The sequence below is a fragment of the Bidens hawaiensis genome, unplaced genomic scaffold (genome assembly GCF_021521415.1).
Source record: "Bidens hawaiensis isolate Kalapana, Puna unplaced genomic scaffold, B.hawaiensis_p1.1 tig00007743_1, whole genome shotgun sequence".
In the NCBI taxonomy this organism is placed as follows: domain Eukaryota; kingdom Viridiplantae; phylum Streptophyta; class Magnoliopsida; order Asterales; family Asteraceae; genus Bidens; species Bidens hawaiensis.
Window position 1 is genome coordinate 397,406 of NW_027491538.1, and position 19,030 is coordinate 416,435.

Here is a 19,030-nt window from a genome sequence, read left to right on the forward strand (position 1 = left end):
CTAAGTGGTTAGTCTTACTTAGGAGAAATGAAATTGGTAAAAGTGTGATTTAGTCATAGGGTTGCATGAAAAAAATTTGATTAACTGCAAATTACATGATCGATTATTAGGTTGCGACTATGAATACCTTATGACTATTTTAAGTCTAGATAATTGGTCAAAAGTCACCAACGGATCATCAGTCAACATTTAGGGTCAACGGTCAATATTTTGGTCAACGGTCAATATTTTTAGTCAACAGCCAACAACTTGGACCTTTTGGTCAAAGTCAACGGAAAGTCAAACTTTGGTCAAACTTTTAATAATCCGTGGGATTGTTTGGATACTAAGGATTCTAGGAATCGCTTAGAAAATACTTATAGTGCTTGTATGAATATCTACTTTTTATAAGTCGTCAGTTGATATTAATTTTATGCTTTTAATTCTAGTTCGTGACGTTCAATTGCTTCGATTTCATTTACGTGCTTTCGGTTTTATTTCAACTTTGTCTTCAACATCAAGGTGAGTTTCTCACACGCCCTTTTTACCCTTTTTTTATAACTATTTTGGGGGTAGCATATATATATCCTATCAAAAATTCTATTTATATTATTTATTGTTTACAAACTACAATTTGCATCATGGACTTGTGTGTTTACTTGTTACTTGCTCAATTATTACATACATGGATTTCTTCGATAAGTATGATCATACGCCCCCCCCCCCCCTTTGAACTCACGGACCATTGTTTCTAGTGGAAAAGAGACTCCGATCTGAGTACGTTGGTGCACAATCCCAACAGGAAAAGAACTTCATTTATTCTTTACACTCATGGACCATTGTTTCTAGTGTAAAGAACCCTTATGTGATTTTCACAAGTTTTCATGGAATTGTATGGTTTTTATATATTATTTTCAACTGTGTGAACTCACCAACTATTCAGTTAGCTGACTTTATTTTATCTATATGCTACAGGTACGTTCATTAGAGGATGAAATGACGAAGATACTAGAAGTTAAGTTATTTAAATAATGAACAAGAAAACATTTGTTTTGTTCATTCTTCTTTGTGTTTGTTCATTTGATAAACTTGTGTACTTGATGCCTTTGAATGAATTAATGATAATATTGTCACTTAATAGTGTCACACGTGTTTTGAGCAATTTGTACGTCATACTCAGGCGTTTTCGCTTTAGCCGGGGTGTTACAATATCAGAGTTTATGGGTTGATTTTAGCGGAATACTTTAGGTTGATTAAAATATTAATTTACATTGAAAATTACTTGGGAATTAAATACTCAAGTATTCGTTTACAAAATGCATGTTTATATTACAAGGATTTAAATATTAAAAGTTGAGTCATCTTGTAACGCGCTTCTAACTCCATAATGACTCCAATCCTTGCTACTGCTTGTAGCTACTTATTGACCTGCATTGGGTGGAAAAATACGTCAGCTATGTGCTGGTGAACACGTATGACTCTAAAAATATTTAAATAACAGTTACAATACAAATATAGTTTTCTGTACAAACTCAGCAGAAAGTATTTCATTCTTGGGATTTGTATCACTAACCTACACACACAAAAGTGTTCCCCCGAGCCATGCAGCCCATCATGGAGAATTAGTTATGACTGTTAGCCCGCGGCCACGTAGCCTTTCACTGTTTAAGCTGAACAGTTATGTATGGATCCAGACACATGTGTAATCGGACTGAGTTGCTTTTATTTCTACTTTGTATAATAATGTTTTAGAGATCACGTAATCTCATGTAAACGTTGACTGACTCTTTAAGATAAACAACATGTTCATCTTATAGAGTATAAATATGTTTTGACTGTTTGTAAAGGTTTAACGTATTCACCTGTACCGTCGGTGTGCGTTTGAAAACTGATGTGCTAAAAACAGTCAATTAAATATTGACTAAATTAGACAAGTAATAAAACTAGACCTAAGACTCAACTACACAAAACACCGGCAAGTGAACCGATCAATTGTACAAAGCTAAGTAAGTCCGGAATATCGAACCCACGGGACTCTATAAATTACGTTAATTAACTAATTAGACTCGACTTACGACACGATTATTTATTATTAACGTTTTAAGGGGGTTTTTTAAGCTAATATTAAACTAAGTAAGTAAATAAACAAGTAAGCTAGAAAACAAGCAATCAAACACAAGATCGAGACCAATAAGAGAAGGAGTCTACCTAGGTAAGAATCCCATGTATCAACAATCATCAAGCAATTGACAAATAACATGATATGGAAACTGATTTCTAAATATATTCATCTAACAAACCCTAAAGGACCCTTGACCGAATCAAATGACATCCCAATGAATAATTATTAGATTATTAAGCAATCAGTTATATTGATTTCCTTACAGTTATCAAATAGGGTTAATTAATAGTATCTAAAGTAAACAATCTCACAAAACACTAAACTCTAGATAACTTGATAAGCTAAACACGACATCATGAACAAGGATCAACACAATAACCAAGCAAGAATGTTGTCAATAATCTAACCTAGAATGCGATTGACCAAGACACATGAACAAATCATCAACTCACAGCTATTGAAATTTAGCAGAACATTTAAAACCCTGACCAACTATCAACAAGCTTCTATGATCTAATAGGCCTATTCAATCACAATAATCAAAACACCAAGTAATGATTAAACATGAACCCTAAATCTAAAGAACACAATCAAGAGATATAAGATCTATGTGAAGCAATAGTTAACAATCAATCAAGATAATAAACATTCATATGCATCATGAAAACAAAATCAAGTCTTTATTATTAATATAACGAAATCATAATCAAATAATTATCCAAAGCAAAAATCAAATCAACACATGTTCATCAAACCTAGGTAGACATGGAGTCTAGCCTAGCATAGTCATAATCAAAGACAAATAACTAGAACAAAGAACAAAGAGAAACATCATGAAAGATAATGAACAAGAACAATGAAAAAGAATGAGAGAACTCATCTTAATCGACCCTTGAACACCCGTATGAAAGCTTGATGATCCTCTTTGATTCCTAGCCTCAAAAACACCTTCAAAACCTTGGTTCTCTTCTCCAAAAACGGCTGCCTACTTGTTAATTCGTCTAGGTTTATAATGAGATGCTTATATAGAACGAGTTGGGCTTGGACTTGCAAAAACTGCTGACCAGTGGATCTAGGCGCCGCACGGCCTCCTTGGACCTCACCTCCGCTCGGCGCGGCGCACACCAGGGGGAGGGTTCGAAATTTCTTTTTATTTTCTTGTTAAATATTGTTAAATATCTTCCTTGAACTCCAAGTAACAATTAGAAACTTCTAGACCTTCTTTTCCTTGACTCCAAAGCCACCATCTATATGAAAACAAATCAACACACTAAGTGGAGTAATCATGTAATCATTGACGAGCAAAACGAACTTAAACTTCTCATGAAATGATAGAAAGAATTAAAACTTAACATTCAAGACACCAAACGATATAAAACACGATAAACATATAATACTTGACTCAAAACCTAAATTAATAAAAGATGAACGAAACACGAACTAAACCGAAATCAAAACATTAAATAAACACAACTTTACAAGGGATTCAAGATGTATAAATAGATGTATATCAAAAACCTTGATTGTGAATGAGAATGATATTAACCTATACATAAATAGGTTTATATAAATATTTGAATGGTGTTTCTTGATTAAGCCATTGCCCTTAAGCTTAACCTTGATAAAGTTTTTAACTTTATTTTGAATGAAAACACTTTGTTTTATGTGACGTTTGATATAGCATGCTTTGGCTTAATAGGTTCTAGCGCGTTGATGAGTTTCTCCAAGTAAGTAAACGGGTCCCGCGGTTGATTGAGATTTATACGAATTACTTTTACATAGGCAATAAACTCACTACTAGTGATGTCCCCCTTATAATTTACTACATGCCCGTCAAAATATAACTTTGTTAACATTACTTCATTAATAATTAATGTTTATGAAAACTTGTTGTGAATGTTTATAAAATACTTTCAAGGTTAATGACATAGCCTCGTTTAATGTTTAAGCTATAACTTAAATAACATAAACATAATTTCTACCTTAATGCGAGTACTTGGAATACTAATAATAAGATAAGAGGGACGGCTTGACAGGTAGGATCTTGATATAAGCCCGCTTAAATGATTGATAACTTGATTGGGACTTCGATACTTGCACGTCCTTCGAGAAAACGGAAAGTCGGCTCGTCGTAACAATTGGCACGGTTCCCTAGGCTTGTGTGTGTGTGTGAATGAAGGTGTTTTTGTCACACCCTCAAAATCCACTAACGGAGTTTTACCGTCAGAGGGTGTGAACTAACAGGATCGGAATCATTAGTTATAATCAAACCATAAAAACGTTTAAATGAAAATAAGTGCGGAAGCGTAAAAACCAAAAGATAAAAGTTGCATCACGCAGGACGACTCAAAACCCCATAATAACAGTTTAAAATCAGGTTGCATAAACAAAAGCGTTTCAAACAATGCATGATCCTATACCGCGCGCCCGCCTCGGCTACCTGAGAATAACATACTAAAAGTGTCAACACGAGGCTGGTGAGTTCACAAGATTATATAAAATAAAGCGTTTAGCGTTTGCGTTCAGCGTTTTGCGTTCAGCGTTTTGTGTTCAGCGTTTTGTGTTACCAGATAGTGTTATGTCAATTATATATCTATAGGTAGCTAGCCTATAAAACAAGTATTACTAAGTGTTCAACACCGAAGCTGACTGTTTATCATTTGCCTTGCCACCAGGTCTATCCCGACCATGGTATGTGTTTAACCAAGATTACACCCACTCGACCTCCAGTCGAGTTTAGCGTTGGGTGGGGTTTGTCAAACCCAGTAGTACTACTCAAAAATGACTCGCTATTATCCAATACTAAACGGTTCGATGTGAATGAAAGACTTTAGTTATTGCGTTTGCCACTTAGTCTTTACAAGTGATATATAATTTATATTAACAAAATCTTAAATGCGTTTTCGGAGTATGTTATCTTCCCAAGTGAAAAGCGTTTGAAAATAGTTTAGAGGGGTAAGTGAACTCACTGTTTGCGAAGAATTCCCAAAATAAGTCACCAAAGGATGCGCGTCACAGAAAAACTCTCTCTAGCGTTCTAAAACAACAAAGAGATTTTTCTAAGTGTCGGAACTATTATCGAGTCTCTAGACTCGGCACATAATACCTATGCACACAATATGTTTCGTGTTTCGTTTGTGAATCGTGTGTGACTTTAACAAGTACATTTGTGATACATTACATGTGTGAGCAATTATTTACGTGTCATGTATTAATAATGTACATCACTAGCAATTACTCCCCGTGAGGGCAATTTGGTCAACACATAACAATTAACTAGCAATTATTCCCCGCAAGGGCAATTTGGTCAAAACACGACAATTAATTAGCAATTATTCCCCTCAAGAGCAATTTGGTCAAAACACGACAATTAATTAGCAATTACCATGTTTCATGCAACTTTTACAAAATTCAGCAACTAGTTTCTTAATGACAGAATTCTACTTGTAAAACTTGTCTATTCCACCGATCATAGCATCTCAATTAATTTACCAAAAATCATCACAAAAGCATACATGTATTAGGTTTCCAGAACATATTTTATTTTATTTTTATTCCACATATGTTTCTCACAATGATCAAAACATTACAGCAAACTCATAACAGTCAAATTCATGCGCAACAGAATGTTATTTGAAATTCCCGTTAAACTAAAAATCCAACAAATGCAAGACCACTTGGGTTAGGTTCCTAACTCAACAAGTCAACTTCCAGAAGTGGAACCAACCCAATTGGTCTCGTAGTTCATGAGATATAATATTTACAAAACAACCTAACAGCAGGTCTAACAACTCAGCTTTGCACAACGTTTTTTGTAAAATCATAAAGGTTAACTTTACACGTCCAAAAATTGCAAGTTTATATTCTTTAGAAACTAGACTCAAACCTAGTTTACTGTAGTATCAATCATCTCAACCAATTTTCACATTTACACCCCGATACAATCAATTGAACATCAACAACACAATCTGTCCAGAAACTGTTTGCAACAAAACTCAACATATTAACCATCTATAGACCACAATTCATTCATATAACATTCTAGACACTATACCCACTATCCATGCATATCAATTACACCATACATACATGGTTAGGGTTTTATTTGATCTCAAAATCAAAGACACAACAATTAACATGTAACAATATCAATTCTAGTTATCAAATCATCATCAATACATCATCAAATCAAACGAATCATATGAACATATTATATGAATATTTTCGGAACCTAGGGTTCACAATTATACCTTCAAAAACACCAACACAAGCAATAGGAAGGTAGAAGATGGCTAGAAACGGATGTAGGATGCTTCAATTGTGAAAGACAAGATCAAAATCAAGTATTATGTGTGTGTGTGAGGGCCGGTCGCAAGGGGGGGTTCAGAGGCTGCCGCCGGGTTTGGGAGGAATAGAGGAGAGGGTTTAGGGTTTAGGTTAATATTAATAATAATAATATAATACACTTTGGTCCCTTAACTTTCAAATGTTACTTTCCTAGCTTAATTACTAATTCTAGCACATTGAGTTAACGTTCATAACAATATTATCACATAACACATAAGTCTAACACATAATTATCACATAATTATTGTTTTGACGTTTTTCGTTTATTCACCAATTGTTTTCGTCAACTCGTTTGCGTTTCGGTGCAAATCCCGAAAGACTACACATGTAGTAAGTGTTAAGCGTCATTTAAACCCTAGTTTAAATGAAATTTCCAGAATTTTCATTTTAAGTCCCTAGACTTTATAAGTTGGTATTTTTAGCTAAATTCTATAAGGGTAATCTACGTGGTGTTACAAAGGATCCACGGTTATTTACTTTACATTTAAAATGGTTGTTGCATTATTCTATTTACACATATGAATTGTGATTTTGCCTTATTATATACATATACAACAAAAACTAGTGTATTGCTCACCAACATTCGTGTTGATCAAATCTATTTTTATGCATGCAACAAGTTTACTTTTAGGATGCTTATGAAGATTAAAGACTCATCACTTAGATTATACCTCTAGAATATTTTAATGAATTAGATATTGTTGTAATTGTTTGTATTTAATCTTTAAACAAGTTGAATTTGAGTTATTGAATGAAATAAATAAATTGACTAAATATTGTCACTTTAATAATGTCACTGTGTTCTTAAGCAATCCGTTGTACCCCAGCATGTTCTGTCGCCTTTGGTCGGGGTGTGACATGAGCCTATAATCAAACCACACACCCATTATGTAGTGGCCCACTCATGTATTACTCATATGAGTAGTATTATTCGAAATATCCAAAAATATCCTAAATTTATAAATAATATTTATTGTTAATAATTAATAAAATATTTCGGATTTCAGAACAATCCGACAATTTTCAAAATCACTATACGAATCCGAATTCGAAAATTTAGATATTCGAGATTTGGACATCCGAAATTTCGGATAATTCGGATTCGAATTTTTTTACGCCCCTAGTCATCTTTATAAAAAGAAAAGAAAAAATAATAAATCTGAGACAATTTTCCGCTTCGCAACTCGATTATTTTAAAATTATATTTTGAGTTACAAATTATCACCTATATATGCACGTTTGTAGTTTACTAGCTTTTAAACCACTATATTATACGCGATTTATCAAATGATCGAATTTTAGGTATTTAATCATACATAATTTAATGATTATCTTTTGAATTTATAGATTAATTTAATATTATCACAATGACTTCAAATGTTACTTATTTAAATTTTATATTTTCCTAATATTAGAATAATGTTTCAAGAGAGCATAAAATCAATATCGATGATTACCAACACATATTAAAGAACTTTCATATGATCAATACGAATGTAAGTTAAATAGAATTTTACAAATTGTAAGATTATAAATATTGTATTTATTCGACGAAATTTAAAATACACACATTATTAAATATCTATTATAAACATTGGTCGCTATTTTATACGATAATGGTTCATAAATCATTATTTAATTAATTTAATAATTCACTATTTGATTTTAAACTTATAGATATTCAATAGTTTATATATTTTTTTTAGTCATGGTCAAACTTTCTATAAATTAAATGTAACGCATTAGTAAAAGTTATTGCGATTTAAAATTACATGAAATACCAGATTTTTTTCATATGGGTTACAACTTACAACTAATGGGTTATATCAGTTAAACTCACGACCAGTAGATAACATTGTTAAGAAGAGTAGAGAGAAAATAAGAGAGAAATTAAAGTATCCTCAGGATTGAATGTGGTTATGATACATCATTCTGATTATTTTTGTTTATTAGGAGGTAAACACAGATACTTGCAATCAACGTACATAGACGAAACATATAGTAGTTTAGTGTTGAGTGTTCACTAGTTAGGAGCTTGGCCAACGTAATTTCCACGAGGATAATAGCTGCAAATAATAAATCACCAGCCATTATTAGTGCATTGAACCCTAGCACAACCAAGTTGAACAGAATTACGCCACACCACTTGAGTACAAATTCATTCCCCATTTGTGCGTACACCGCTAAATCTCATGATAACGTGCATGATGTGTATATAAATTACTATTATATTAGTTTTGTTACTTTTGTATATTGTATTGTTTTCCAACTGCATATAGATCTTTTTAGAGCATTCTTAACTCATTTTTTAAAAATACGTGATGAGGTTTGCAAATTATATTGCATGGTTATTAGTGGTCGTGAGTAAATGACAGATGAAATGTTATATGATAAAGTTAACTTTGAGGTTTCAATTTTTACACCCTATAATCTTTTAATACTTTTTAAAAGTAATTTTGAGTGGATGAGAGAGAAAAAATAATGATAAAGATATAAAAAATAATATTTAATTTAGCATGAAAGAGAAACGCAGTGATTGTTGATGTGCAAAACAGTCTATAAAATATTAACATAACCTAGACACTCTAGTTTTAAATTAATAAATCTAGACTCTTCTAATGTTAGACCACTAGACAGGCAAGTGTACCTATCAACTGTAGTAAAACCTAATTAAATCCGGATATCGTACCCACAGGACACTAGCGACACCTAAACTAGACTTTGGCTAATAACTTAAAAAATATATTTAATTGATTTTTTATGTTTTTTAATTATTAAATAAACTAATAATACTTAACTAATTAAAAATTAAACTAAAAACTAAACTTTATTTAAATTGGGTTTTACTAATATACGAGAAACGACTACCTAGGTAATGGATTCCTACAAGTTAAATTAATAGTTAATGAACTTGACTTAGTTGAAAAACAATATCTTAAAAATATGACACTAAAGTACGCTAGATTATCTCCCGACCTCACCAACGACACCCTAGAACTCTAATGACATGTGAAACTCAATTGTTAAATGTTTGGCTCACCTCCCAATCTCACCTTACCTAATAATACTATGGTACCCCAAAATCCAAATCACCTCCCGGTCTCTTCAAATACAATATATATTAATATAAGAGGCTATTAATAATTAATTTGAACACGACTTGTATCACAATAATCTAAGGGACCTAGGATAACTCACTCTCGTGCAATTATTACCCAAACCCGCAAAAGAAAAAAATGACACAACACTAAATTTCCTCCCGGCCTCTCTAGTCAAAGAACAATAAAATCTAATAAACTTTTATAAATTATTCCTACGGTTATTTCGACCATAAACCGCAAACAAGTTGAAAACACAAAGTAGACAACCTAATCATGTGTCTAACAATCACCAAAAACTATTAAACACAAGTGGAATAATTATTAAAATAATAGACTAGATTCAATTACTCAACAATACCATGACCAAACCAATTAAAAACTTTACCATAATATTAAATCAACCAAACAAATAATAATTCGTCAAACCATTAATATTACAAAGTATTCAACCAAAACCTAGGCAGCATAACAAGTTTAGCCAACCATAATAATGAACGAAACAAACATAAAATATTTATTACGGTTCATCGAAAAAGAAATAAATATAATTAACGTGCCTAGATGCTTGCTTTCTTGGTTTTTCTTTCTTTACGAACCGTGGCGCCGTAACAAAGGGGTTGCCCCCTGCCTTGCGTCCCAATTTATTGTCCCATGGTTGTGTATGCCTCCTCCTCCTCTTATTATTCTTTCTGGTCTTCTTTCCTCGTAGGAGGCGACAGGGGTGCCCCTCCTTTGATTGGCGTCTCAATCTGCTGTCCCCTAGAAAAACCTCGTGACCTCCTTATATCAATTCCACCTTACTTGCCGACAAAAAAAAAATCTTTTGCTTCCCAAAGTGGCCGGCCCACTATTGATAATTTTGGTGCACGTTTGTGAGCCCAACAAATTTTGTGTATGTTTGATCCTAAATTCACTTGGGCTATTAATAAAAATCCACTGATTTTGATGAAAACTAAACATGAATTTGATTTCTTTCTAACGGAAGCACATGTATTCCTTTTAGATGAACCTGATTGAATAAATGAATCAATTAATTAGTCACAAAATAAAATAGCATATTGAATAATAACTTAATTAGGTCTTACAGATTCATCGGCTCAAATGAAAATTTATAACTTCATGATTATTGTTATTTTTCTTTTCAAATAGTTGTTATAATTTAATTCTAGCTCATTAACTTCTGAAACTTTTAAAATCTTAACATGAGTCAATTATGAATTTAATATTATAATAAAAACAACCCCAAAGTCATTCAAAAGTATAAGAAATTTTTATATAAAAGTATATATATTTTAGAGCACATCAATTGTTATTGTAATCTATAATATATATAAACGAAGACATAAAAATCATACGTGTCGCGATGTGGTCGCTCCCCCTATTTTTGGAGTCACCAGATTTGCTTAATTTTTAAATGGAGACTTCTCATGCATTTAACCTGAATTCATAGGTATAGGTCTTACCAAACCCAGATATTCCTTAAAGGGATTATAACATCTCATTAAATTAAAAATTATTCTCACCAAATTATTTATGTAAAAGTCCTATAAAATAGGATATAATAAAAAATAATATCTTATTTATTTTAAAAAAGATATTTATTATTTAAATTAAAAAACCAATTTGATAGTAAAAAAATAAACGGGTCTTGGGTCTCATCAAACCATAAGTATATTATTAACTTTCATAAATATTATTTATAATTAAAAAACCAATTTCATAGTAAAAAAATAAACGGGTCTTGGGTCTCATCAAAACCATATAACTTTTAAACCGGGTTATAACATCTCATTTATTTGTGAAACAATGTATCATCAAACCATAAGTATATTAATAACTTTCATACAATAAAAAAATATAAATTAAAAAAATTAATAAATATTAGAACAACAATATAAAACAACCCCCGTAATAAAGGGATAAAAACTAGTTATATGATATATATTGATATATGGTAGAGAACGGATTGAGAATGTTGCCGGTTAAATAAAGAAAGGTATATAATTGTCTCCAACAATTTGGATAGGAATGTACCAAATTAATTATGATACCAAAAAGATTTAGGGTTAGTCGCATCCCTTAAGTCACTGTCCTCATCCGCATCAACCTGATCAAGCTAGGGACGGGCAGAGGTGTTGCATATATTGTAGTTTATAACAAAAAACGATTAATGAAACAAACTTGTAACTTGTATGCAACTGTAGATGAAGATGAAGAAATTGAGACCTAGATCATTCTATAGATCGTGTAATCATTATTAGATAGACATATTTACTGGTTACGCACAATGATTTATCGAATTAGACACAAAACTCTGATCATGAAATCCAATTTTGTTGTTCCTGCATATGGATGAAGAACCATAGAGAACCCTTGCAACCAACTATTCTCTTCTAAGTTTTGATCGAGAGAGAGTTCTACCCGGGGAATATAACGCTCAATTTGTTTAATCGATTCTCACATGAGCCCAAACAAAATAATTAAAAGCCCATCTAATTATGCCCATGCAAAATAATTACTTAAACCTAAATATAAAAAAAACGATAATAGAGTCCAAATAACATTAAAACTAAATTGAGTTCGCACTCTCGCATCAACTATATTGTTTAATCTGCAACGTTATTTTCTCGATTGACCAGTTAATCCAATATACTAAAATATATGTCGATAGAACTAAAATTACCAACAAGAGGTTCTCATCTAGCTCGTACAAGAGCCTCGTTTTGACCTTTTGAGGTGTAAAATAGTAACTTCTTTATATTTTTTCAAAATAAAATAACAAGAATCAATACATATGGAATGTTATAGATAGTGACCTAACCAAAAAAAACTCTCATGAGAGGCGAAATTATAGGTGTTGTCTGTCTATTGCTATATAATAATTTTCGTTTGATTAGGAACAAAATGATAATCAAACTACATTTTATAAAATCAAAAAAAGTACTCAAACATCATTGTAGATGCATAATGAAAATATAAAAACTAAAATATCTAAAATACGGGCTTTCATTTTTTGAAATTCATTATAGTATCACTAGCGAAGCATTCGCAAGCAAATATTTTTCCATATATCAAACAAAACTATCGCTTAAATTCTCATCAACCATTTGATCACGCATGCCGGACTTCACAAACTTCATGGTCGAAATAATCTTTCAATGATTGTCGTGCGACGAGTAATACGAGAGCTAGCTTCTATAAACGACACACCGGTTTAATTGAAAGGTGTTTCTTTCATCAACAATAAATTGTACAAGACTTGATAAATCATTTAGATTGGCAAATCGAGTATGAGTGTTAGTCATAAAACACGTGTCATCACCCCGTTCCATCCTTATCCACCCATAGCGCTAAGCTTAGATGTAGCGGTCCACTAAGTCCCATTTTTGAATTCTACTCGTGGAGACACTTCAAATTTATATATTATGGCTTCCGAACTTTCACAACTCGTTTCCTTGCACGATATATGCCTATTCGCAATTTTGTGTCGTTCTTGTCTATATTGTCACGCTATATCGCCAATGTTTTTATATCAAGGTTGGGTACAAGGTGACAAGTTATTATATCTTTCTATATTTTCACCTTTAATTCTAGGCTTGAACTTTGGCTTAGTTACAAACAAGTCTCTCAACTTTATAAATATTTCAAACTTGATCAGAAATTTTGACGGGTGTTGCAACTATCAATAGTTACAAGAGCCGACTGCCACACATGCATTTTGTTTCCTCATTTGTATAAGAACAATCTTTCATTTAATTTTGTGTTCGTTTTTGGAACAAAATTTGCATACTCGTTTGTGGGTTTTTACGAATTATCTGATTAAAGATATGAAGTACCACCAAATTACCTTTATATACTCGTCATGTCATTATTTATCGCTCTCGTGTTGAAACTGAATATCAAGGTGTCGTCGTTGAAACACACGGGTTATCATGTCATCAAGTTGAGTGCTAGATAAAGTTGTAGGCTGGTTTGGATTCCTTCTCTTATTAGTATATAGCTCACCATCCCTCATTTGTTTTGATACACAAAATGACAAAAATATACAATCATTTATTAATTTCATGCCGATAAATACAACATTATGTTCATTTAATCCAATGATTAGTTGTTACATTAAAAAAATCTAAAATTTATAATCCGAGCTATAACCAACTGATTTGCAGGTACTATGTGAGCTAATAAAAACACATGTGTAATACAAAACATGGTCAATGTATGACTCCGCGATGTAAGAGGAGAACGAGAATAACGTGCAAGTTCCTATAATTATACATTTATACTATGTATATATATTAAACCACCCTTACATAACTATCCTTCCATCTTTCTAGTATCTCTTTCATACAATTTTGGTACTTTAATTTCCACCTAAAAACTTCTCATGAAGGTTCATCTTCCTTCCATGGTTTCTTGTTATTCCAGGAAGACGAGTTCCGAGAAGTTACAATTTTGGTAGCTTGATTCGGCTAACTATCGCTTCTTGTTGAAAACCCTAATCGTGTTTCTCGTTCTAGGAACGTAAACAATGTTTCACGATGTGGTTCCGCCACCCGAACAACCTCCCATGGTAAATAATATTGCTTTGTTCATATGTTGCACATATAGAATTATAACATGTTTTGTTTTATTTTCATAAGGGCTACATGCTACAACAATAATAATAACAATAACAATAAGGACATGCATCAAGTTGTAAACAAGGGGAAGATAATATGAACTTAGTCGATTCCATTTCGGCTCTTTTATCTTCCTTATCTTTGATTTGATTCTCGGCCTAAGAAACAAATGCGAGTGTGCTTTGATTTATTCAAATAACTTCACTATCGTAACACATCATTTTCGTATGCGGGTCGCCTTTTGAAGTAGGCAGCTTCCAATGAGTTGAAGAATATAGACATTAATAGTGTTGTAGTTGCTATCTTGATTCTTTGAGATTGAGACTGGGAGCACTTGATTTTGAATGGTGGCTAGTTTTCTAAGGGTCGTTTTAGTGCAAAATGTGGTTCCTACTTCTCTTTCCAAATATGGGTATTTTTGCATTTAGCACAAGATTCAAATGCTATGAATTTTATCGTCGACAGCGTTGCATTTTGAAATATGGGTCTTTAAGACAATGACGACCCTAAGGAAGCATCAATAGTTGTTTGCATTTCCATGAGCGAGTCGTCACACCTAATCGATCAATCAACGTTACGTAACTCGGGTGTTTAGGTATCACATCTAGATAAATTTAGTTTTGTTCCGTCAGTAATTATCAACGAATCCGGACATAACCATTTATTTTCGAAAAGGTAGTTATAGTGAAATGGTTGGTAATCCAACAAGAGACGGATTATCGATACACACTTTGCACGAGAAAGTCCAGGTTCGGTCATTTTTGGGAGGAAAAGATTACTGACAGACTATCCGTCAGTAATCCATCGGAATAATTGAGAATACATACTTATAAGATTCCTGTCCAGACTTTTCAGTCGTTTGCATATTGAGGATAGATTTCGGGTAGAGTTCCCGCTCAGTCACCCTAGTTGTTAGCTAGGTCTTGTGATGGATTGTCCGTTGGTAATAATGTCTATAACTCGCATTGAGAACCGATCTTGCCTGATAAACAAATATTCTGTAGTACCATTGATGGTAATCCAACAAAAGGGATGTTGCTCTATTCGCTCATATATTTATGCTAAAATAACGTGACAGTAACACAAAGTTATATTCATAACATAACACTAACAGTAACATGGTATTCTTTAAGTTGGTCAAACTTTAATTGGTTAAGTACTTCTGACAAGAATAATATCATATATGTATGTGTAATGTGTATATATATAAATAGAATCTGACCCCTACACATATGATTATCATGAATAGTCTTATCACTTAACGGATCAAGATTCTTCTTTCACCATCGAATTTGGTTTTATGTAAGTTGGTCCACTTAGCCACACGGTACACCATTTGACTAGAACCTTTTTATTGCTTAGTACAAAAGGACTCAGGTTTTGTCCAAAACTTGAGTCGGCTCTTTGATACCACGAATGTCTAACCACCGTACAAAGATCGTAAAAACGTTTCTATTTCTTCAGGTTTACATTACGTAGTACCTTTTTTTAGTATGCACATCAGGTTTATATTACTAACACGTGTTCTTAACTCATGTGAGCATGTCATGATCTAAATATCGGTTTATTTATCTTTTTAGGGACATGTGTCGAGCCCGTTAAGTGCTCAACTACTAGAGTTTTGTGATTCGGATTTGTTTCAAGAAACTCTACATAACTCTGAAGTTGCTTCTAGTTCCAACGGTTGCTATGAAGAACAATCATCGTACAACATAAATCCCTCCATTCCATTATATTGTCCGGCTGGCGTGGATAGCAGTGCCACTACTGCTTCCACCACTGTCAGTGTCACCCCCGCCCCCACCACCAACGACAACGACTTCTCTTTAATGTTTGAAGACAAAATCCCTCCTCTTGACCTCACAACCACTTCTCATTTCGCTAACAGCCAATACCCTTTTGGTAACCAAGACCAATTCGATCTCTCAATGCTCCAAAACCAGAACCGAATCAACGACCCCATGTTTTCATGCCCTAGTGCTCTTTCGAATGATAATGTCGTACCTATTATCGGTCCAACAACAATGTTAAACATTTGTGAACAAGACATCATATCTCCTATGCCGCCTTCTAAGTTCATGCTACCGGATAATATGTTATCTTCCAACTACCCTTTCATCGACCCCTCGATGAGTTCCAACCTACCAATGCCTACCGAAGGTGGGAACTTATTTCTAGGAAACGACATTCAAATTGGTGAGCTAGAATTTCATGGAGACAACACTGGAATCTTTTGCAATGATCTTCTACCTCGGACAACTCTAACGATCTTCAGGTACATCTAGAAAGGTCATATAATGTTTCTAACACATGTAGTCTTTATGTTTTATAGTTTCTAACAATGTGGTTTTTGTCCGTACCTTTTGGGTGAAAATGTGTTATGGTTAAGGCTTTTGGCAATGAAAGTCAGCACCTTATGAACGGAGTCGGGAGTTCTACGACTCCACTGGCATCCGAGATCACGAGCTTGGAGTCGGAATCCTTGAGGGTTACCAACAAGCTCACAAGCGAAGAAAGGAAAGAGAAGATCAACAAATACATGAAGAAACGAAATGAAAGGAACTTCAACAAGAAAATCAAGGTAACATACCAAAAACTACAACTTTAATGTTTGAGATTGCTTATTAAAATGGTTTATTTGAATTAGACTAGGAGTCTCAAATGATTCGTTTTAGTGAATTCACGTATTAAACGTTACATGAATTAGAAAATCGTGTTAGAAAACATGAACTCGAACATGACCCTTTTAACGCAGTTTTTTTTCATATTGGAACTATAATGTTAAAAATATACAACAAGATATATTATGGGGCTGTTTGTTTACATCTGAATAGAACCATTTAGATGTAAACATCTGATTCATTCAGACTTCAGACTGTTTGGTTCCAAATAGAAAAACATGAATGGCTAAAATTAGGTCTGAATCATTCAGACTTATTAGACTTATTATTGTTGCTGAATGGGACAAAGGCTCAAGGCTCATTCAGACCTGACTCATCCAGATCTGAATAAACCAAACATCCCCTATGTCTAACTAAACATTTGATTCTCCTTTTGTGTGAGAGTGTGTGTATTTTTTTAAAATGTTATCAGTTTTGAGTTATAACAAATTATGATATGGGAACTTGTTCGACAATATGCATGCCGGAAAACTCTGGCAGATAGTCGGCCACGGGTAAGAGGAAGATTTGCAAAGCACGACGAGTTTGGGGAGAACAACAGAACCAATAGTAACCAAGAAGAAGACACGGATGAAGAGGAACGGAATTTCCATGTAATGCACCTTTCATAAACTTGGAAAAACATATCGATCGATCATTCCATATTAATTACTAAACGAGTTAGTCTATCATGTTTTTTTATGAATCAACAGGAAGTGGTTAAGGAAGAAGAAGAGAATTTTGAATCATCGGACATCTTGGCACATATAAGTGGAGTAAATTCATTCAAATGCAATTACCCGATTCAGTCATGGATTTGAACCCACCGTTCATACATGATATATAGTTATACGTATCTTTTGCATAAAATAAACAGAAAATTTTGTCATAAAGGTGTTCGATACAAATCAATTTGTGCCTAGCACTCACTATATATTATAGAGAGAGGAGAAAAGTTACGTTATACGGTTAGATATATAATCATGATATATATGTATTACATATAAATCAACATATTTGTGTTATATGTTTTCTCACATTTTCGATAAAAAAATTATTTTTCTATTAAACGAACTCAAGTAAAATTCAGAAAAATCTACACCAAATGTTACAACTTTTAGTATCTGGAATTTCATTTTTATCCTTTCATCTTAATACAGAAACTTAGCCTCCTATATATGGTTTGATAAAATAAAGTAGTTAAATAATTAATAATATCTTATTTTTTTAATATAGTTTTTCCCCTTGGTATGTGACAATTAAGATAACCAACTAGGCTATTTTTAGTGTCTTTGTTTAAGTTCTGACCATATACAATCAATGGTCAATAGCCATGCATGGGGCCATGGACAACATATGTTGAAGAGTGAAAGATAAAAGGTTGCAAACGTGACGAGAAGAGAATCAGCATTACAGTCCATGGTTACAAACAATTCGTGGGAAAAAATGAAAGCAGCTTCTATATTTCGCTTTGATCCCGAGCAGTGGCAAAGCTTGGACATACATGTCAAGGGGCGACTCAATATGTATAAAAAAATGCATAGACTAGAGGGGGGCGGACTCAAAATTTCGATCGGAAACGGGTGAATCTATACCATGTATAAAAATTTTCAGCTGAAAAATGATAAATTTACACTGCCGAGCAAAAAAAAGGAGGCCAGGCTCAAAATTTCGGGCGGAAACGGGTATATTTACACTATGTATAAAAATTTTCGGGGAAAAAAGGGATAAATTTACACTACCTAGCAAAAAACCGACGGGGCCGGGCTCAAAATTTCGGTCAGAAACGGATAAATTTACACTACATATAAATAATTTCTACCGAAAAAAGATAACTTTACACTAGGAAGCGAAAAAATGGAGGGGGCCAGAACCACCTCTAGCCCCAGTTAAAGCTACACCCCAGATCCCGAGATCAATAAACGAAAGAAATAAAAGGAAATTAAGAAAAGAAAAGAAAGTGATCGAAGGAAAAGAAAAATATAATTTAATTTCGTGCCACCTAGTTTGTACATTTATGAAGAAAAGTTTTTCTTTCTTTCTTTTATTTTCATTTTTCTTTCATTAAAAAGGTAGGAACACAAATATTTTCAATTTCCTTCTATTTATTTAGTTCAAAATGATTCGGAAACACAATGTAAGAGGGAGCGGGAAAGGTCAGGGGGGACGCAGTCGGTGAGAAGGAGAAAGCGAAGGCAAAAA

The 19,030-nt window shown here is 33.2% G+C and overlaps 1 protein-coding gene across 1 annotated transcript; it reads left to right on the plus strand.

Moving 5' to 3' along the window:
* The first annotated feature begins 15,584 nt into the window (after positions 1-15,584).
* LOC143635983 (uncharacterized) lies at positions 15,585-17,649 on the plus strand. Its single transcript, XM_077103688.1, has 5 exons — positions 15,585-15,632; positions 15,749-16,443; positions 16,542-16,747; positions 17,303-17,442; positions 17,554-17,649. Exons 1-5 carry the CDS (start codon positions 15,585-15,587, stop codon positions 17,647-17,649), a joined length of 1,185 nt encoding a protein of 394 aa, XP_076959803.1.
* Positions 17,650-19,030: the final 1,381 nt, after the last annotated feature.

What these genes read in the sequence shown, in the direction of transcription:
- LOC143635983 (XM_077103688.1), top strand. Translation starts at nt 15,585, where the DNA reads ATGTCTAACCACCGTACAAAGATCGTAAAAACGTTTCTATTTCTTCAG. An exon ending in AAACGTTTCTATTTCTTCAG is followed by an intron (nt 15,633 to 15,748) that starts GTTTACATTACG and finishes TTATCTTTTTAG; the next exon opens with GGACATGTGTCGAGCCCGTT. An exon ending in AAGAGGAACGGAATTTCCAT is followed by an intron (nt 17,443 to 17,553) that starts GTAATGCACCTT and finishes GAAGTGGTTAAG; the next exon opens with GAAGAAGAAGAGAATTTTGA.